Source organism: Oncorhynchus clarkii, chromosome 19 (genome assembly GCF_045791955.1).
Source record: "Oncorhynchus clarkii lewisi isolate Uvic-CL-2024 chromosome 19, UVic_Ocla_1.0, whole genome shotgun sequence".
Lineage (NCBI taxonomy): Eukaryota > Metazoa > Chordata > Actinopteri > Salmoniformes > Salmonidae > Oncorhynchus > Oncorhynchus clarkii.
Genome location: NC_092165.1, coordinates 24185800 through 24208296, shown reverse-complemented (window position 1 = coordinate 24208296; position 22497 = coordinate 24185800). Strand labels below are relative to the sequence as shown.

The following is a 22497-nucleotide window of genomic DNA, read 5'->3' as shown; positions in this document are numbered from 1 at the left end:
GCAAGTATTAGTGTTTCGTGTCCGATGCGCTCAGGGTGTTTTTGCAGATCTGCATCATGAGCGAGGTCATCGTAGCCTGTCATGTCAGGTCGCCTAGCTGTGAGAACCATGTTATCCATATTACCAAAGCTTCATCTTCTTCCTTCTATTTCTAGGGCAGATTCATGGTCGCAATTTATGAAAGATGGCATCACTTTGGAGATACTGGTTTCCCATATCCATCTGTGGCAAAGTTTTCCCGTCATGTTAATGACAAATCCAGCTCCAGAACTAGCCATAGCCTAGCTGGCTAATATTTTGAATAAGGTGTAGCAACAACATAACATTAGTTAGTGAGATAGATAAGATTAACATGCTAGCTAGCTACACTAACAGCTGTCAGTGCCCTACTTGTTATTTACCCACTCCATGTGGCCCCCAGCAAACATTTTGAGGCAGGGCTTTCTCCTATAGAGCTCCATTTTTATGGAATGGTCTGCCTACCCATGTGAGAGACGCAGACTCGGTCTCAACCTTTAAGTCTTTACTGAAGACTCATCTCTTCAGTGATTTGATTGAGTGTAGTCTGGCCCAGGGGTGTGAAGGTGAAAGGAAAGGCTCTGTAGCAACGAACCACCCTTGCTGTCTCTGCCTGGACGGTTCCCCTCTCTCCACTGGGATTCTCTGCCTCTAACCCTATTACAGGGGCTGAGTCACTGGCTTACTGGTGCCCTTTCATGCCGTCCCTAGGAGGGGTGCGTCACTTGAGTGGGTTGAGTCACTGATGTGATCTTCCTGTTTGGGGTTGCACCCTCGACAACTACTGTGATTATTATTATTTGACCCTGCTGGTCATTTATGAACATTTGAATATCTTGGCCATGTTCTGTTATAATCTCCACCCGGCCCAGCCAGAAGAGGACTGGCCACCCCTCACAGCCTGGTTCCTCTCTAGGTTTCATCCTAGGTTTTGGCCTTTCTAGGGAGTTTTTCCTAGCCACCGTGCTTCGACACCTGCATTGCTTGCTGTTTGGGGTTTTAGGCTGGGTTTCTGTACAGCACTTTGAGATATCTGCTGATGTACGAAGGGCTTTATAAATACATTTGGAAATCACCCCAAAAGTTCCCACCCCAATTTGTGAATATGCATTAGCAGCCCGCGTCATTCTTTGGAGGTGGAACCTAAAGGACAATCTCATATAGGATAGGAATTTAGTTGAATTAGGGGCGACATTGCCCTCTGGTGGGGGCCTTTAAGTAGCTCTCTGTAGCCCTGGAGGTCCATCCATCTGTAATAAGCACAACACAGGGTGCATTGGCCAATTCATTGTGTGGGTTGTACAACTTCGGCTTTAGCTTGCTTATATAGAGTGGGTACTTCCAGTTTGCTGAAATGGGCAAAGATCGTAACATGGTTTGAAAACTTTCATGAGTTGCAGAAACCCTTTACTCTTCTCAACCATGGAGAAAGGGAGCATATCCGGTTTATCAACACAACCCGATGCTGTCACGAAGACTGCACTCAATGAGCTATATAGGGCAATAAGCAAACAAGAAAATGCTCATCCAGAGGCGGCGCTCCTGGTGGCTGGAGATTTTAATGCAGGAAAAATGAAATCAGTCTTACCTCATTTCTACCAGCATGCCACCTGTGCAACGAGAGGTGAAAAAACCTCTGGATGGCCTTTACTCCATACACAGAAACACAAAGCTCTCCCTTGCCTTCCATTTGGCAAATCTAACCATAACTCTATCCTCCTGATTCCTGCATTCAAGCAAAAACAGGAAGTGAATGCTAAGCTACAGGACTGTTTCGTTAGCACAGACTGGAATATGTTCTGGGATTCATCTGATGGCATTGAGGAGTTCATTACATTTTTTATTTTACCCTTATTTACCTAGGTAAGTTCACTGAGAACACATTCTCATTTCCAGCAACGGCCTGGGGAATAGTTACGGGGGATGAATGAGCCAATTGGAAGCTGGGGATGATTAGGTGACCGTGATGGTATAAGGGCTACATTGGGAATTTAACCAGGACACTGGGGTTAACACTCCTACCCTTACAATAAGTGATCTTTAGTGACCACAGTCAGGTCACCCATTTAACTTTCCATCAGAAACATGGCACCCAACAAAGGGCATTGGGAAAAGAGTGCCTTCTACTGGCCCTCAACACCTCTTCCAGCAGTATCTGGTCTCCCATCCAGGGACTAACACTGTTCACCATCAGAGGCAAGCCAGCAGTGGGATGCAGGGTGGTATGCTGGTGGTTTACGACATCAGTCAGCAGCAGAACACTAAATCAGGAGGCTGAAAATATCCTCAAAGAGTCCGTGATTTTTTTCCAAATCTATTACAAATAAAATATTACATTTACATAAGTATTCAGACCCTTTACTTAGTACTTTGTTGAAGCACCTTTGGCAGCGATTACATCTAGAGTCTTATTGGGTATGACACTACAAGCTTGGCACACCTGTATTTGGAGAGTTTCTTCCATTCTTCTCTGCAGATCCTCTCAAGCTCTGGATGGGGAGTGTTGCTGCACACAGAGGACTCTCCAGAGATGTTAGATTGGGTCCGGGTAACTCAAGGACATTCCGAGTTTTGTCCCGAAGCCACTCCTGCGTTGTCTTGGCTGTGTGCTTAGGGTTGTTGTCCTGTTGGAAGGTGAACCTTCGCCCAGTTTGGGGTCCTGAGCGCTCTGGAGCAGGTTATCAAGGATCTCTGTACTTTGCTCCATTCATCTTTCCCTCTATCCTTACTAGTCCCACAGCATGATGCTGCCACCACGCATTACCTTAGGGAGGGTGCTTCGCATTCAGCCCAAAGAGTTCAATCTTGGTTTCATTAGACCAACGAATCTTGTTTCTCATGGTCTGAGAGTCTTTTAGGTGCCTATTGGCAAACTCCAAGCGCGCTGTCATGTGCCTTTTACTGAGGAGTGGCTTCCATCTGGCCACTACCATAAAGGCCTGATTGTTGGAGTGCTGCAGAGATGGTTGTCCTTCTGGAAGTTTCTCCCATCGCCACAGAGGAACTCTGGAGCTCTGTCAGAATGACCATCGGGTTCTTGGTCACCTCCCTGACCAAGGTCCTTCTCCCCCAATTGCTCAGTTTAGCAGGGCGGCCAGCTCTAGAAAGAGTCTTGGTGCTTCTAAACTTCATCTATTTAAGAATGATGGAGGCCACTGTGTTCTTGGGGACCTACGATGCTGCAGAAATTGTTTGGTACCCTTCTCCCAATCTGTGCCTCGACACAATCCTGTCTCAGAGCTCTACGGGCAATTCCTTCGACCTCATGGCTTGGTTTTTGCTCTGACATGCACTGTCAACTGTGGGACCTTATATAGACAGGTGTGTGCCTTTCTAAATCATGTCCAATCAATTGAATTTACCACAGTTGGACTCCAATCAAGTCATAGAAACATCAAGGACAATCAATGGAAACAGGATGCACCTGAGTTCAATTGAGTCTCAAAACAAAGGGTTTGAAAACGTATGTAAATAAAGGTATTTCTGCATTTCATTTTTTTTTTTCAATTTCGTGGTATCCAAGTGGTAGTTACGGTCTTGTCCCATCGCTGCAACTCCCGTACAGACTCAGGAGAGGTGAAGGTCGATTGTCTCCCGGTCGCCTGTCACAGAGCCTGGACTGGAACCAGGATCTCTAGTGGCACAGCTAGCACTGCGATGCAGTACCTTAGACCCCTGTGCCACTCGAGAGGCCGCCTGTTATTATATTTTTTATACATTTGCAAACATTTAAGAAAAACCTGTTTTCGCTTTGTCATTATGGGGTATTGTGTGTAGATTGATGAGGAAAATTGTGCATTTAATAAATGTTAGAATAAGGCTGCAATGTAACAAAATGTGGGGAAAAAGGCAAGCGGTCTGAATATTTTCCGAATGCACTGTATTATTTTTGAGCAGTGGCGAAATAGTCTGTCCATCCTCATTGTCATATACTTGGAAGCCAAATTGTTCCCAAACTGGAGATTTAAACAATGGAGAATGCCATTGGCTTATCGACCCCACCACTCACCATTGTACAGAACTAGTTCCCGGCTGCTCTTCACAAAAGGATCATTTGAAATTAGCCAATAAAGATTGGAATTTAATTGCAACGTGCGCATTGGTTCTATTTGTTTTAACTGAATAGACCTTAATGTTTTTTCAGCTCAGATTCGCTCAAGAGGCATACACTGCCGCAGAGACATAACCTAGACCTATAGGTTTTTTCTATGTATAAACCGAGGTCCCCATACAGAACGGTCCGGTACGAATACATGTACCGTTACAACCCTAGTTTGTGTGGTTGGTATACTATACTGACCAGACGGATGTGTTTGTGTACTCATGGTTATGTGCTGTGGCTCTACAGTAGGGTCTGTGTGGTTGCGGTTATGTACTGACCATAGCTGCGGCCCGCCCGAAGCGGACCAGGCTGATGTCATTGGGGTCCAGTTGTTTGTTGTTGTAGAGGTAGAAGCCTGACGACGCCACCACTGCCGTTGCAACAGACGACACTTTCAGCAGCCGGCCAGCCATTGGAGGCACTGGGGGAGCGAGGAAAATATGGTCCAACAATATTACACTCTGGTATACTCAACTAATAATAAAGAAATACAGTTGATGAAGTACACACTGAACAAAAGTATAAATGCAACATGTAAAGTGTTGGTCCCATGAGCTGAAATAAAAAGAACCCAAAAATGTTCCTAACATACAAAAAGCAAATTTGTTTTACATCCCTGTTAGTGAGCATTTATTCTTTGCCAAGATAATCCAGCCACCTGACAGTTGTGGCATATCAAGAAGCTGATTAAACAGCATGATCATTACACAGGTGCCCCTTGTGCTTGGGACGATAAAAGGCCTCTCTAAAATGTGTGTTGTCACACAACGCAACAGAAGTCTCAAATTGAGGGAGCGTGCAATTGGCATGCTGACTGCAGGAATGTTCACCAAAGTGGTTGCCAAAGAACTGAATGTTAATTTCTCTACCATAAGCTGCCTCCAACATCATTTCGGAAAAATTTGGCAGTTTGTCCAACCGGCCTCACAGCCACAGACCACGTGTATTGCATCGTGTGGGCTAGCGGTGTGCGGATTATCAACGTTGTGAACAGAGTGCCCCATGGTGATGGTGGGGTTATGGTATGGGCAGGCAAAAGCTACAGACAACGAACACAATTGCATTTTATCAATGGAAATTTGAACACACAGAAATACCGTGATGAGATTCTGAGGCCCATTTTATGCATCTGTTTTCCCAGGCATGTCAAATCCATAGATGATAGATGAATGAATTTTTCAATGGACTGATTTTCTCATATGCATTTATATTTTTGTTCAGAATTTACTGTATATAAACCATTTCCAAACTCTTTGCACTTTCAAACCTTCAACTAATAAACAAATAGCGTGTACAAAAGTTTCAAACACTAAAGGGTACTTTCATGTAAAGTAGCTTTTAAAAAGACTCGGTGGGGAGAGATGAAAACAGGATGCAAAGTGGTGTTTCTAAATATTATATAATACTCAAGTATTTAACTACTGTTGCTTGAAGAGGACAGTCTTCAATACCGTCACTGAATGTAGCAGCTACTGCATTTAAAATCAGATGTCTTTAACAACTTCAGTGTTTCAAGCAATAGTCACCACTGTCATACTTAGAATGAGCACACGCAGGCTGGCATTGAGTGACATATGGAAGACACACAAGCATGACGACAGACTTATGTTGTGCACGCACATTTTAAATACTTTATTTGAATCCATTACTAAAATTTATATATTTTTAAAAGGATCCAAAACATTCCAAATGTCCCTGTATGCATAGCAGTCAAGGGTACAAAAAGCACCACCTTCTCCAAACGGCTAGGGTGCCCCCAAAAGATGAAACAGAACAGCCCTAGTTTTTGGTAGCCCCGCAATCTGGAAGCCACACACTGTAAGCCAATGTACGTGTCCAAATATCGGTGCAACCAGCTTGCACCTACACCCGAGGCTGTCCAAGCGTGCCACAAGGGGCTGGTATTTAAGAAACTTGTCGGCAAAGACCTGCTCCATGCAGCCATCAAATGAGCAGCCACTTCCAAAATGAGCACCTCCCTCTGGCATATTTGGCACACAGGAGAACACATCATCAGCAACATCAAACCATCCTCTTAACCACAAGAATATTTATAAATGTGTGCTGTTGATGAGACTTACTCGTCTCACCTCGCTTTCTGTCAGGTCGACAAGGCAGTCATGTCTAACAATGTACAAAACACTGTATGAACAGCAATCATTCGCAACAAGGGAAACAAACTCCATTGCATTTGACTCATGAAGAACACAAAATGGGTCATGGTTTGCAGGGTACAAGAGTGCTAGGTTATATTTTGTTGGTTGAAATTGCAGTCTCAGTTTAACAGTAGAGGTGAGAATGTCCTCGCCAATGGCAGCATTCTGGTACAGTACATGGAATGGGAGACAGAGGTGTCAGCAGTCTGGAGCAGCAAGTTTCCCCTGCATACTTAGGCCAGTGTTGCCATAGCTGCATCCGTCTGATACCGAGGAGTGTTTTCCTTGATGTAGGAAGAGATGTTCCGTCATGGGTGACAGAAGCCTCCACAACACAGGGGTCTGCCACAACTGCATCAGAGGCAGTCACTGGCTCAGTTTGCGCATCAGTCCATGCCCATCTGAGCTCCGGTTGCACGGGTCCGGCCAGTCTGACCAGACTCCAAAGGCCGCAGCACAAATGTCCAATTGGTGTTCCTCCTGAAGCCCAGGAAGTTGTCCTCATTGTCAGTGGCACATTCCACTTCCGTTGGTCCAGAAGGAGGGAGGCTCTGGCTAAGTCCCAAACTGGCGCATCGTTTCTGTTAACATGTTCAACAGGTGAGTCAGTCTGGTAGCAGTGTAACATCACGTGTGGTGTGTGTTTAAGCATAGCCACTTTCTCACCACGAATGATTTTGTTATTAATTTCACTCAGAACCTACTTGGTATAAGCACATTGGCAAGCAGATGTTGAATCTTTGCTAGGCCACCTCTCTCTAGCTTTATGACCACAGGCAGAGGGGAAATGTCAATAATTTCAAGTCTGGTTGAATACTCATGGACAAGCCCCCCCCCCCCCCCCCCACGCTAGCAACATTTAACTTACATTCATGATAGCTGTATGTTTTATGTAGAGAGAACACTAGTGTTGGGGGCTTATCAGTTCATGCTTTGAGACATCAATTCCAGTTTTTATGCAGAAAACATGCTCATTCATGCCATCTGTCTGTCTGTATATGCCTTTTGTTTGGGAGAGAATGCCTGTATCTAAGAGCCATGGTAGTATGTGGGCGAGCAAGCATTTCATGAACACTTTACAGACAAAGGGAAAGAGGGAATTGTCTCTCCATATATACAGAACAAAAATATAAATGCAACATGTATCGTGTTGGTCCCATTTAAAAAAAAGCTTATTTATTTTCTTGTGCACATTTCTCCTTTGCCAAGATAATCCATCTACCGGACATGTATGGCATAACAAGAAGCTGATTAAACAGCATGATCATTACAGGTGCACCTTGTGCTGGGGACAATAAAAGGCCAGTTGTGTCACACAACCCAATGCCACAGATATCTCAAGTTGAGGGAGAGTGCAATTGGCATGCAGACTGCAGGAATGTCCAACAGAGCTGTTGCCAGAGAATGGAATGTTCATTTCTCTACCATAACCCAACTCCAATGTCACTTTAGAGAAATTGTCAGTACGTCCAACTGGCCCCGTAACCGCAGGCCATGTTGTAACAACGCCAGCCCAGGAACTGCACACTCAGCTTCTTCCCCTGCGGGATCACACTTCCCTTCTATGAACTGTAATTCAGTCAAATCTTTGAAATCGTTGCGTTTATATTATTGTTCAGTATAGATGGATCATCTGGAACATTGAATGTTTTTTAGTATTCCGTGGATAAGAGCACCCAGCCATGAGTCGGGTATCTTTCCATTAATCAGACAGGCATTGAAGATATGCATGAGGGCATGGGAGGACTGGGGCCGTGTGGCCTTTAAAAAAACTCATAAGTGACACCATCGGATTCACTTGCCTAGTTTGGTAGGGAAATCAACACATTATCTACCTCCTCAAGGGTGAAATTGCACGTCTCTGGGAAATAGGATGGTTTTACCATTTCAATTGCTTCAAACCAAGGGGGTGTGGTCATTATATTATTAGTTCTGTACAAAGTTTTAACGGTGAAACATCCATGTAGCATCTGCATACCAATCACTGATCTGAAATCAGTTTCATGCCGATATTCATTTAAATCTTAGTTTTTCAAGTATCCTACACTGTTGTTTCAGGTTGATGTAAAGTGAGCGAGTTTTAGAGCAGATGGTTGTCAAACAGTAACATTACACAATGCTATAATATTTTGGCTTCTGTAGAATACTATCATTGGATCTTGCAAACAGACTCTGCTTTGATCTAACTTAATTAAAACGATCACCATTAGCCTGAGTAGCCTGTTCTCCACGCATATAAAGTATAGAATATACACATGCGCAGAAGCTACATTTCGATTGATTTTCCTGATCCGCAGTCAGTCGGTTATAATAAAACATTGCATGCTTCTATGAAATTGCATTTGCGAAGTGACAGCCTACAGTTGGGCAGAGCTGTTTTAAGGATTTCACCAAACAGGGGAAAATATGTTAGCCATTTAAAATGGCATGAAATGCATTGTTATTTTACGCGACAGAAGACATTAGCAGAATCTATTTTCATACCACACAAATGACTGAAATGACTAGCTACTTCTTGAATGAAAATAATAGCCCAGGCCAATGATGAGACATATATATATATTAGTTCAATCTACAGTGGGGAGAACAAGTATTTGATAACCTGCGAAATCGGCAGTGTTTCCTACTTACAAAGCATGTAGAGGTCTGTAATTTTTATCATAGGTACACTTCAACTGTGAGAGACGGAATCTAAAACAAATATCCAGAAAATCACATTGTATGATTTAAGTAATTCATTTGCATTTTATTGCATGACATAAGTATTTGATACATCAGAAAAGCAGAACTTAATATTTGGTACAGAAACCTGTTTGCAATTACAGAGATCATATGTTTCCTGTAGTTCTTGACCAGGTTTGCACACACTGCAGCAGGGATTTTGGCCCACTCCTCCATACAGACCTTCTCCAGATCCTTCAGCTTTCGGGGCTGTCGCTGGGCAATGCGGACTTTCAGCTCCCTCCAAAGACTTTCTATTGGGTTCAGGTCGGGAGACTGGCTAGGCCACTCCAGGACCTTGAGATACTTTTTACGGAGCCACTCCTTAGTTGCCCTGGCTGTGTATTTTGGCCCGTTATGCTGGAAGACCCAGCCACGACCCATCTTCAATGCGCTTACTGAGCATTGTTGGCCAAGATCTAGCGATACATGGCCCCATCCATCCTCAATACGTTGCAGTTGTCCTGTCCCCTTTGCAGAAAAGCATCCCCAAAGAATGATGTTTCCACCTCCATGCTTCACGGTTGGGATGGTGATCTTGGGGTTGTACTCATCCTTCTTCTTCCTCCAAACACAGCGAGTGGAGTTTAGACCAAAAAGCTCTATTTTTGTCTCATCAGACCACATGACCTTCTCCCATTCCTCCTCTGGATCATCCAGATGATCATTGGCAAACTTCAGACGGGCCTGGACATGCGCTGTCTTGAGCAGGGGGACCTTGCGTGCGCTGCAGGATTTTAATCCATGACGGCGTAGTGTGTTACTAATGGTTTTCTTTGAGACTGTGGTCCCAGCTCTCTTCAGGTCATTGACCAGATCCTGCCGTGTAGTTCTGGGCTGATCTCTCACCTTCCTCATGATCATTGATGCCCCACGAGGTGAGATCTTGCATGGAGCCCCAGACCGAGGGTGATTGACCGTCATCTTGAACTTCTTCCCTTTTCTAATAACTGCGCCAACAGTTGTTGCCTTCTCACCAAGCTGCTTGCCTATTGTCCTGTAGCCCATCCCAGCCTTGTGCAGGTCTACAATTTTAGCCCTGATGTCCTTACACAGATCTCTTGTCTTGGCCATTGTGGAGAGATTGGGGTCTGTTTGATTGAGTGTGTGGACAGGTGTCTTTTATACAGGTAACGAGTTCAAACAGGTGCAGTTATTAATACAGGTAATGAGTGGAGAACAGGAGGGCTTCTTAAAGAAAAATTAACAGGTGATCAAATACTTATGTCATGCAATAAAATGCAAATGAATTACTTAAAAATCATACAATGTGATTTTCTGGATTTTTGTTTTAGATTCCGTCTCTCACAGTTGAAGTGTACCTATGATTAAAAAAAAATTACAGACCTCTACATGCTTTGTAAGTAGGAAACCCTAAAAAAAAAGAATAAAAAAAAAATAAAAAAAATCGGCAGTGTATCAAATAGTTCTTCTCCCCACTATCTATATACATACAGTGGGGCAAAAAAGTATTTAGTCAGCCACCAGTTGTGCAAGTTCTCCCACTTAAAAAGATGAGGCCTGTAATGTTCATCATAGGTACACTTCAACTATGACAGACAAAATGAGAAGGAAAAAAAATCCAGAAAATCACATTGTAGGATTTTTAATGAATTTATTATTTTTTCTCATTTTGTGTGTCCTAACTGACCTAAGACCGGGAATTTTTAATAGGATTAAAATGTCAGGAATTGTGAAAAACTGAGTTTAAATGTATTTGGCTAAGGTGTATGTAAACGTCTTACTTCAACTGTATGTATGTACACATAGATGTTTGGGGTCACTCTGAAATGTCCTTGTTTTTGAAAAGCACATTTTGTCCATTAAAATAACATCAAAATGATCAGAAATACAGTTCAAATTGATGTTGTAACTGACTATTGTAGCTGGAAACAGCTACAATATCTTCATAGGCGTACAGAGGCCCATCATCAGCAACAATCACTCCTGTGTTCCAATGGCACGTTGTGTTAGCTAATCCAAGTTTATAATCTTAAAAAGGCTAAATTGTTCATTAGAAAACCCTTTTGCAATTATGTTAGCACAGCTGAAAACTTGTTTCTGATTAAAGAAGCAATAAAACTGGCCTTCTTTAGACGAGTTCAGTATCTGGAGCATCAGTATTTGTGGGTTCGATTACAGGCTCAAAATGGCCAGAAACATAGTACTTACTTTTTAAACTCGTCAGTCTATTCTTGTTCTTAGAATAGAAGGCTATTCCATGCGAGAAATTGCCAAGAACCTGAAGATCTCGTACAACGCTGTGTACTACTCCTTTCACAGAACAGCGCAAACTGGCTGTAACCAGAATAGAAAGAGTGAGAGGCCCCGGTGCACAACTGAGCAAGAGGACAAGGACATTAGTGTCAAGTTTGAGAAACAGACACCTCACAAGTCCTCAACTGGCAACTTCATTAAATAGTACCTGCAAAACACCGGGCTCAATGTCAACAGTGAAGAGGCGACTCCGGGATTTATTTTACCTTTATTTAACTAGGCAAGTCAGTTAAGAACAAATTCTTATTTTCAATGACAGCCTAGGAACAGTGGGTTAACTGCCTGTTCAGGGGCAGAAAGACAGATTTTTACTTTGTCAGCTCAGGGATTTGAACTTGCAACCTTCTGGTTACTAGTACAATGCCCTAACCACTAGGCTACCCTGGCCTTCTAAGCAGAGTTGCAAAGAAAAATCTCAGACTGGCCAATAAAAAGAAAAGATGGGCAAAAGAACACAGACACTGGACAGAGGAACTCTATCTTGTGGCTTGGGGGTAGAAGATGTAAAGAAGCCTTTCGGACATAGATTTTGCGATCCAGTACCGCTTGCCATGTGTAAGCAGACAGAACAGTCAGTGTGGCTGGAGTCTGACAATTTTTAGGGCCTTCCTCTGACACCGCCTGGTATAAAGGTCCTGGATGGCAGGAAGCTTAGCCTCAGTGATGTACATGGCCGTACGAACTAACCTCTGTAGTGCCTTGAGGTCAAAGGCCGACCAGTTGCCATACTAGGCAGTGACGCAACCAGTCAGGGTGCTCTCGATGGTGCAGCTGTAGAACCTTTTGAGGATGTGTGGACCCATGCCAAATCTTCTCAATATCCTGTGGGGGAATAGGTTTTGTTGTGCCCTCTTTGACTGTCTTGGTATGTTGGGACCATGACAGTTTGTTGGTGATGTGGACACCAAGGAACTTGAAGCACTCAACCTGCTCCCCTACAGCCCAGTCAATGGGAATGGGGGCATGCTCAGTCATCCTTTTCCAGTAGTCCACAATCATTTAATTTGTCTTGATCACATTGAGGTCGAGGTTGTTATCCTGGCACCACACTGCTAGGTCTCTGAACTCCTCCCTATAGGAGGTCTTATTGTTGTGTCATCGGCAAACTTAACGGTGTTGGAGTCTTGCCTGGAGATGCAGTCATGATTGAACAGGGAGTACAGGAGGGAACTGAGCAGGCACCCCTGAGGGGCCCCCTTGTTGAGGATCAACGTGGCAGATGTGTTATTACCTACCCTCACCACCTGGGGGCGGCCGTCAGGAAGTCCAGGATCCAGTTGCAGAGGGAGGTGTTTAGTCCCAGGGTCTTTAGCTTAGTGATGAGCTTTGAGGGCACTATGGTGTTGAACGCTGAGCTGTAGTCAATTAATAGCATTCTCACAGGCGTTCCTTTTGTCCAGGTGTGAAAGGCAGTGTGGAATGCAATAGAGATTGCATCATCTGTGGATCTGTTGGGGAGGTTTGCAAAGTGGGTCTCGGTTTTCTGGGATAATGGTGTTGATGTGAGCCATGACCAGCCTTTCAAAGCACTTCATGGCTACAGATGCTACGGGTCGTAGTCGTGCTACGGGTCAGTAGTCATTTTGGCAGGTTAACTTAGTGTTCTTGGGCACAGGGACTATGGTGGTCTGCTTGAAACATGTTGGTAATACAGATCCAGTCAGGGAAAGCTTGAAAATGTCCGTTGGTCAGCGCATGCTCAGAGTACACGTCCTGGTAATCCATCTGGCCCTGTGGCCTTGTGAATGTTGACCTGTTTTAAAGGTCTTACTCGCATCGGCTGCGGAGAGCGTGATCACACAGTCGTCCGGAGCATATATGTTTCAGTGTTACTTGCCTTGAAAGCGAGCATATAAGTTATTTAGCTCACCTGTTATTTAAATCGTCTGGTAGGCTAACGTTAGCCACCTAGCTAGAATTCGTAACATACCATACATTTAGCAAATTTGTAACATACATTATTCTATGTTTATCAAATTCGTAACATAATACAAATAGCAATTCGTAACATACAAAGTGGGTGACGGACATCCACAAATGAATACATACCATACAAAACATAGCATATCATACTAAATGGAGTGGCCCGGATTTACATACAGAATAATACAAAATGCTCTGAGACCAGGCTGGTGAGGCAGAGGCAGGCTGTAATGCAGTAAGCAAAGCAAGAGCGAAAACAAGCACACAGAGAGGCTATCCAGGCATTTGATTTGGACAGGAAAGCAACACATACACAGCAACAAAAAAATTATCCGTGCAATCAAACAATAAAAAATAAAAAAAAGTAATGTCTTGGTTTATATCGGTAGTTGTTCGTTTTTATCTCGAGTTGATAGTTTACCAACCTTTTTTTTTACCACTAGCTACATCACTGGTCACAGTCACGCAGAAAATGACTGCAGCATCAACCTGAGCCACAGCTATATAGTCTATCGACTAAATCAATGAACATTTCAATATCTTCCAGTATCGGTTTCTGTGTAATATAATGGAACAGTGGCTGTGGTGAGACGCAGAGTATGGCATTCACTTATGCAAGACGTTTTGTAACATGCGTTAGGGAACAAGACAGCTAGCACTGTTCTAACAAACATATACGTGAGGTGAAATAATATCATTCATAACTAGCTATCGGATAACTGAAAACCAGTACTTTGTATGTCGGTAAGATGTTTTACCTTAATCACAGCCAAACGTACAGCCGTGCTGTCATTCAACCGGTTTCTCGCTTCGACCTCTCAACCCGTCACTTGTTTATAGTTTCGATTAAACTAAAGCCCATATGCATTATGGGGGTTGAAGTCTTGAGTTCTGTACAACAGCTAGATTTATAGGAATTTAACAACGTTTATTGTTGTAATTATGTTAAATACATTCTGGGAGGTTTAATGCACTAGTATTTGCAAATCACCTCTGTTATTTTTCACAAAAGCTCATAGATATTTTTTCTGATAAATCGGTCAGGACTAAAAATAAGCACATCGTGCGAATACGTCAAAAGCAAGCGACGTGTTCATTTCCCATTTCCTACACAAATTCAAAGCACTTATTGTATACATCATAATAAAATGATGATCTATACTGCATATAATAAAAAAAACATTTGCTAGCTCAACGTTTATATAAAACTGTTTTTCATAATAACTTCACTGATAATGAATATTCATCACAGTAGTTAGATTGATGAACTTGGTGCAAATCAATAAAATACGATTATGTCAACTAATAATATGTATTGTTCATCAGGCATTATCAAGGAAAAGTTCCACACATTTCCCCAACATTTTGGTAAGCTTTACTGAGCTGTTATGCGGATGTGGAAATGTGAACTTTAGGTGTGATTAGGCCTTACTTGAAGCTGTATCCAAATATGCTGTTTTGGTATAGAGGCTTCCTGAATGGTACATTGGCAGGTGATTATAGCCTACCTACCTTTATCAATACCATTTTGTTTAGGGCTGCTGATAAGGTGTGTGTGCAGCGTGGACAAAAAAGAAACCAACACACCTTTGTGCAAGTGCACATACACACATCCACACACACATCCAGTACACACAGAGGTTAGATATTTCCCTCTCTCATTCTCACATACACACCTCTCTCTCTCTCTCTCTCTCTCTCTCTCTCTCTCTCTCTCTCTCTCTCTCTCTCTCTCTCTCTATCGCTCTCTCTCTCTCTCACACACACACACACACACACACAAGAGGGAGAGAGAGAGAGAGAGACATAGATAAAGAGAGAGAGCAAAAGAGAGAGAGCACAGTTAAGAACAATTGACTAACTCACATTTTTCCTGTAGGCCCTACTTTTCATGCTGAGTAATAGCAATGTCTTGAAAGTCCCTCTTTTCATCTCCCATGTGCATAAATACTAAACATGCCTTCTTCACTATTACCCTGCCTTCAAGTTCCAATCTCTTTGTAGGATTTTTCAAAACCTTTTCATGCTTTTTATCCTATTGACTGTACAATTAGGCCGTAAGCACACAATTTCCCTTTTTTTACCCTGCTGTTAAATGAAACTGAAGATGAAGTAACAAAATCATTACAGAATTTATCTTAATTGCTTGGGGTATTGTGCGAGGACGTGGGTGAGTGTTTTGTTGAGTGTGCTTCTTTTCTTGCACCCAGTTGCTGCTCAGCAGGAGGTGGCCTGTAGCTGAGGCGTACTACAGAGGATTACACACATAGATATTCACTGGGGATTTACACAACCTTTACTATGCAGTTGGTTTCCTAACAATCTGTATCAGGCCCACTTCAACTCAACTGAGACCATTTTTTTTTTAAGCATCTTTAACACAAAACAACCAACGCATTACACAAAACAAAAACACAAATACATGGGGACATTTTCTTCCTGGTAAATTATATTATATGCTATTTCATGGCCATGTTATTATTTTATGTGCCATTAAGGAAACACAAGAATCATTCCGATATCTTTTGGGAGTTTTTATTATTTGTCCCCAGCCTTTTTCTAACATGATTTCATCCACTGTTGTTTTTATCAACATATTCATCCACTCTGTGAACATGGGCTCATGAGAGCTTTTCCAATGTTTAAGGACCAGCCTTTAAACTGATACAATACCTAAAACATAATATTTGAAATCCCCCTTGTTTCAGACGTGTTACTCAACAGACAGCCATGGTGACCAAGGTACAATCCAATGCCAACTCCCATGCACTGTAATTCTTTGTCCCATAGGGGGTGCACATCTGGGCATTCCCACGGTGCATGAAGGAGAGTTCATTTTGCCCCTTCATATCGCCAACACACATCATCCTGTGATAAACCCATCCTATGTAACCTTTGAATTGAAAAACTTTAAATTGTATACTTTTTCCCTTGGGTTGTCTGACATCTTGCCAAATATTTGATATAATATACATCCATGTCTTCTTACAGTATGTAGCTCACATTGTAAATCCCTTTGCCACACAATTCTCAAGTTTTCATAGCAATAATTTTTAAACCTTAAACAGCATTTTGCAAAATAAAGAATCTGATTGTACAGAGCGTGGTAGAGAAAATAAATATTCTACAATATTGCCTTTTTCATAATGGCACCACCTAGTGTTGACACACAGCTTTTCATTTGCATATATCTCCATAGGTCAATATCACAAAGGTTATATTTATTCCCCATTTCTTCTTCAACGTCTCCCAAAGTATGAACCTTTCTCTTACCCATTTTTTCCCCGCATTATTGACAGTTTCCCCACACAAATAGCAGGATTATATCATACAGAAGCATATTATATCTTTGTCTATGTGGAGACTCTTTGATACTTTTATGTATTTTTTGACAACCACACTGCCCTAGAATGGCATAGAATTGATGCCCTCAAGATCTGTACTATTGGCTCTTTGTTGGGATAGAATATGTAATGGTCCAAAGGAGCTGTCAAACCACTGTCCAATCTCTCCCCAGCCCCCTCTCTCCTCAGTGCTTAGCCATTCTGGACAGCTCAAACGCCACATTGTACAGTTCCACATCTGGGAGGCCCTTGTCTTTCTTTAGGGGTATGGATTTTCTGCATACTGATGCATGTTTTTTTGCCTGACCATATAATATCTTAACAATACCATTACACTGCTTGAAAATGTATGATGGAATGCATGCATTGGGGCGGCAGGGTAGCCTAGTGGTTAGAGCGTTGGACTAGTAACCGGAAGGTTGCGAGTTCAAACCCCCGAGCTGACAAGGTACAAATCTGTCGTTCTGCCCCTGAACAGGCAGTTAACCCACTGTTCCCAGGCCGTCATTGAAAATAAGAATTTGTTCTTAACTGACTTGCCTGGCTAAATAAAGGTAAAATAAAAAAAAAAAATGTCGGTAGCATCATTGAATTATAGTTCAATTAAGGAACAAATATCTGTTTTCATTGAAAACATTTTCCCCCATAAACTAACATTTCACAACTTCCCCTTGTCCATTTATTTTTTGCAGAACTGGAAGCATATTGATGCCCGACTATTTTATTCAACTCTGATGTCAATATAATCCCCAGATACTTCATACCAGATTGCATCCACTTTTTTTTACTTTTACCCTTTTTTCTGAGAAATTGCTAATTGCTCTGAGCTTGTAACACAATGCACATTGGAATAAATATCAGCATGTTTGATGTTTATATCAGAGTATGTGAGCGGAGCTGGAGTGGAGGGAGGAGCAGAGCGAGATTCCCAAAGGATGGAGCATCTGCCTTCTCGGCCTCTCCAATTTTGAGCTTTGATCATCACGAGCACAATCTTTTAAATGATTAGCGCTTCTTACATTCAGCATTTCATGTTTATAAAAAATATTTTCATTCAAATCACATGGTTTGGTTTCAATACTTCAAAACCGAATGTTTGGTCCAAATAGTCACAAAAATCGATGGGTGTTGGTTAAATTGTGATTTTAATGAATAGAGCGAATTTGGACTGTAGTTTGTATTTCCTGTGAGCAACAAGCAATTTTTCGCAGAGCACAGGAGCAGTGCCGTGCTGTGAGCAAGATTTCCGACTGCCCAACTTTGCTCACATACTCTGGTTTACATAGACTTGTTTTCTCATTGCAGTCATCAAAACAACATGGTACAATGGATAGGTGTGAGCGTTGGTACTCTACATTTAGTTAGAAGGTTGGGTTCACATCCTACTTATCCTTTTTGCTGCCAGGTTAACAATTCATTTTAAACTGTGCATCCGTGGTATTATTTGGGATGCTGAAGACACAAAATCCTTAAGACACTAAATTAAACACATTTTCGGGGACTATGGAAAGATAATGTGGTTTCACTGATAGAAAAAAATAAACCATAGCCAGGATTCAATCTTGTGCCTATGTTGGTGTCTGATCCCAAATCCCTGTCCCCACCTGCTGAGCTACTGTTCAGGTGATTCAAACTAAATGTGTAATTAAGGTACCCAGTAGAGGTTGGTGTTTAAAGGGAACTTCACGCTGATTTGGCCTCGTTTTTTTGCTTGCTCCTCAAGAAATGCTGGACCCATGACAGAAGCCAAATGTGAGTTAGCTTTGGCGTGTGGTTTGATGTGGGTATGTCCTTCCCACCACCAAGACACACCCATCTGTCAGAACCTTGCCCGCAGCTGTTTCCATCCACTCAATCACAACAAACAAACCTCCTGCAGGTTGAGTTCAATAATTACTGGTAGATCAAAACAAATATATTTATATAGCCCTTCTTAGATCAGCTGATATCTCAAATTGCTGTACAGAAACCCAGCCTAAAACCCCAAACAGCAATCAATGCAGATGTAGAAGCACGGTGGCTTGGAAAAACGCCCTAGAAAGGCCAAAACCTAGGTAGAAACCTAGAGAGGAACCAGGCTATGAGGGGTGGCCAGTCCTCTTCTGGCTGTGCCGGGTGGAGATTATAACAGAACATGGCCAAGATGTTCAAATGTTCATAAATGACCAGCATGGTCAAATAATAATAATCACAGTAGTTGTCGAGGGTGCAACAGGTCAGCACCTCAGGAGTAAATGTCAGTTGGCTTTTCATAGCCGATCACTGGGGACAGCAAGGAGTCAACATGTCAGGTAGTCCTGACGCATGGTCCTAAAGCTCAGGTCCTCCGAGAGAGAGAAAGAAAGAGAGAAAGAGAGAATTAGAGAGAGCATACTTAAATTCACACAGGACACCGGATAAGACAGGAGAAATACTGCAGATATAACAGACTGACCCTAGCCCCCCGACACATAAACTACTGCAGCATAAATACTGGAGGCTGAGACAGGAGATGAATGGAGAGATGCTGGAATAAGCTTTGAATTGGTCAGTAGCCTACATAGTAATATGAGAATGCAATTGCTGAATTTATGACGATATTCTAAACTTGTTTTTGATAACTTTCAAAAGTAGCAACAGGTCCATGAAAAATAAACATGGTATGGAGTAGGTGTGATGGTTTCTAAACCCCCTGCTACTGTGATTTTCAATGTGAAATAATCTACATGGGATCTACTTTACATAATACCATAGAAGCAGTGATCTGCTATTTTAACAACGTGCACAGTTCATCTTTCATTGTCATTCCCAGCTGATACAGATACTGTGTCTATCGGCATTTTGTCTGATGGTAATGGGGCCACCTTGGCAAACATGTCAGAGTGGTCTTACCCTCCTGGTGTCCCATATACAACAGGAGTTCCCTGATCCTGGTGAAGAATACACAGGGGTTCTCCCTCCCTATATTGACTCATACCATTCAATTCAATAATGAAAAAAGACAAGACAAGTCAAGGTGGTGTCTCGTAAAAATGTTGTGCCGATTGCCAGGTCTCTCTCCAATCAGAGACATCAATATCAAGCCCTTGTGTCAGTCGACTTCATCACATCATTTTGCAAGTCTCCATACATGCTTCTGTGAACACATACACACATAGTCACTGTTGTATCAACAATGACAGTTAGGATAGGTAACATCTGACACACAAACAGGTACTATGTTGGAGTTTGACAAGTCTGACGAAATCTACCTAATTCTGTTCTCCCCATCGACGACCGTTGGTGAGCTGGCAAGAGGTGAGGCTGGAGGTGAAGTCTTTGCCAGAAACCCATTGATGGGGATAGCAGCGTTGATCAGCTCCTGGACCCTCATCAAAGATGCAGGTCTCTCTCTCTCTCTCTCTCTCTCTCTCTCTCTCTCTCTCTCTCTCTCACACACACACACACACACACACACACACACACACACACACACACACACACACACACACACACACACACACACACACACACACACACACACACACACACACACACACACACACACACACACACACACACACACACACACACTCAGAGAGCACTGATTACATTATCAATGGTGGATATGGTTAGCCTTGGAACCAACCTGATTGCTGTGTTCACCTTTCAATTTCACTTCAGATATCATAAAATGTTAAGTAAAATAGAATGGTGAACAGGCTAGGCTATTCCACCTAGTTCCATCGGGCTAGGCTATTCCCTCGGCATTATATGCATCTAAGAAGTAGAAAATAAGCAACATATAATGTAAGTTTACATAAATGATGTTTCACAATTGGGTTATCAAATGTAGTGAAGTGGGTTACCTTCTGTATTTGTACAAATGATGAGCCTGTGAAAGCTGTTGCCGCTGACAGGTGAAGGTTGATGGCCGGATACTTGCCAACATGTGGCTGACTGTTCCATTCATAGGAATGTTCACAGCGAGAGCTTGTCTGCATGATTCTGATGAGGGCTCTCTTGCTGGTCTTCCCTATGCTGCATGTTCTGCTGCAAACTGGACATCTCTTGAGCAACTGCAGCAGGCAATGTTATGAGGTGGTGTTGACTGGGAGGGCCTGTGACAGGGTGATATAATAGACAGCCAAGTGGTAAATTGCATTTTGTTCGAAAGAAAGGACAAAGCATTTTGCTAATGCACTTCTCAACCAAAATAATCTGCTTTGCCTGGGGAATAAATCCCCTATTCTATCAAGCCGGGTATTACTCCGGTACGGACTTGGGAGAGGTGAAGGTTGAGAGCCATGCGTCCTCCAAAACCGGACCCTGCCAAGCCGCACTGCTTCTTGACACACTGCTCACTTAACCAGCAGCACCAATGTGTCAAACACCGTACAGCTGGCGACCGAAGTCAGCGTGCATGCACCCGGCCGTAACAAGGAGTCGCAAGAGTGCGATGGGACAAGGACATCCCAGCTGACCAAACCCTCCACTACCCCAGGCAATGCTGGGCCAATTGTGCGCTGCCTAATGGGTCTCCCGGTCGTGGTCAGGCTGCGACACAGCCCGGGATTGAACCCGGATCTGTAGTTACGCCTCTAGTGATGTGATGCAGTGCCTTAAACAGCTGTGCCACTCGGGAGGCCCCTTACCTGTCTTTGTCGATGAACCTGTCTGTGTCATAAGGTAAGTAACTCGCGTCACTATACCTCGTTTGTGACTAAGTTGGCTGAGTCTTTGACCATTTTTAGGACCTTCATCTGACACCACCTGGTATAGTGGTCCTGGATGGCAGAAATATTGGCCCCAGTGATGTACTGGGCGTATGCACTACCCTCTGTAGCACCTTGCGGTCGAAAGCCGAGCAGTTGTCATACCAGGTGGTGACGCAACCAGTCAGGATGCGCTCGATAGTGCAGCTGTAGGACTTCTTAAGGATTTGAGGACCCATGCCAAATCTTTTCAGTCTCCTGAGGGGGAATATGTGTTATCCTTCCCTCTTCACGACTGTCTTGGTGTGTTTGGACCATGATAGTTCATTGGTGATGTGGACACCATGGAACTTGAAGCTCTCAACCTGCTCCACTACAGCCCCGTCGATGAGAATGGGGCATGCTTGGCCCGCCTTTTCCTGTAGTCCACGATAATCTCCTTTGTCTTGATCATGTTGAGAGAGAGGTTGTTATCCTGGCACCACACTGCCAGATCTCATTTTTGCCGGTGATCAGGCCTAACACTATTGTGTCATCGGCAAACATAATGATGGTGTTGGAGTCGTGCTTGGCCATGCAGTCATGGGTGAACAGGGAGTACAGGAGGGGACTGAGCACGCCACCCTCAAGGGTTCCACGTGTTGAGGATCAGCATGGCAGATGTGTTGTTACCCACCCTTACCACCTGGGGGCGGCCCATCAGGATGTCTAGGATCCAGTTGCAGAGGGAGGTGTTGAGTCCCAGGGTCCTTAGTTTAGTGATGAGCTTTGAGGGCACTATGGTGTTGAACCCTGAGCTGTAGTCAATGAATAGCACTCTCACGTAGGTGTTCCTTTTGTCCAGGTGGGAAAGGGCAGTGTGGAGTGCAACAGAGATTCCGACATCTGTCAAATGTTGTGTCGAATCAGTAGTGGTTAGGAAACTGCATCCGAGTGTCGGAGCTCCGCTATCAATCATCCCATCACTACTTTTAGTGTTTGTCCAGTGAGTTTCCTCAATGAGAAATACCCCCCAGGTATTTTGTTTTTAAAGATAAAAACAAAAGATTATAAAACAAAAACACTGAAGTTAATCCTACTGGGACGTCATTTTTCCCCCCAATCGTTTCGTTCTGAACAGAACCACCATTTTTTTCATTCCGTTACACTTTTACGACCAGTAACACAAAGTTCTGAACCGGTTCGAACCCCCAAAAAGAACCAGTTTGTATCGTTCCGTTCTGTTCCTTTTTTACCCTGTGAAATCATTTTTGTTTTTACATTTAACTCATTAAATGACTTCA

At 43.1% G+C, this 22497-nt stretch overlaps 1 protein-coding gene across 2 annotated transcripts in view; it reads right to left on the bottom strand.

Annotated features, from left to right (window-relative positions):
- The window catches only part of LOC139374952 (aarF domain containing kinase 1), a 161190-nt gene extending 147125 nt beyond the window's left edge, over positions 1–14065 (bottom strand). The window contains exons 1-2 of one of the 2 annotated variants that reach the window (XM_071116226.1): positions 13956–14065; positions 4399–4541 (exon numbers count right to left, since the gene is read on the bottom strand). In XM_071116226.1, the coding sequence (XP_070972327.1) occupies positions 4399–4533 (135 nt within the window). In that variant the 5' untranslated portion in view covers positions 4534–4541; positions 13956–14065. The remainder of the gene's footprint in view (positions 1–4398; positions 4542–13955) is intronic. The other variant, XM_071116225.1, reaches the window with a different exon arrangement.
- Between the last annotated feature and the right edge of the window lie 8432 nt (positions 14066–22497).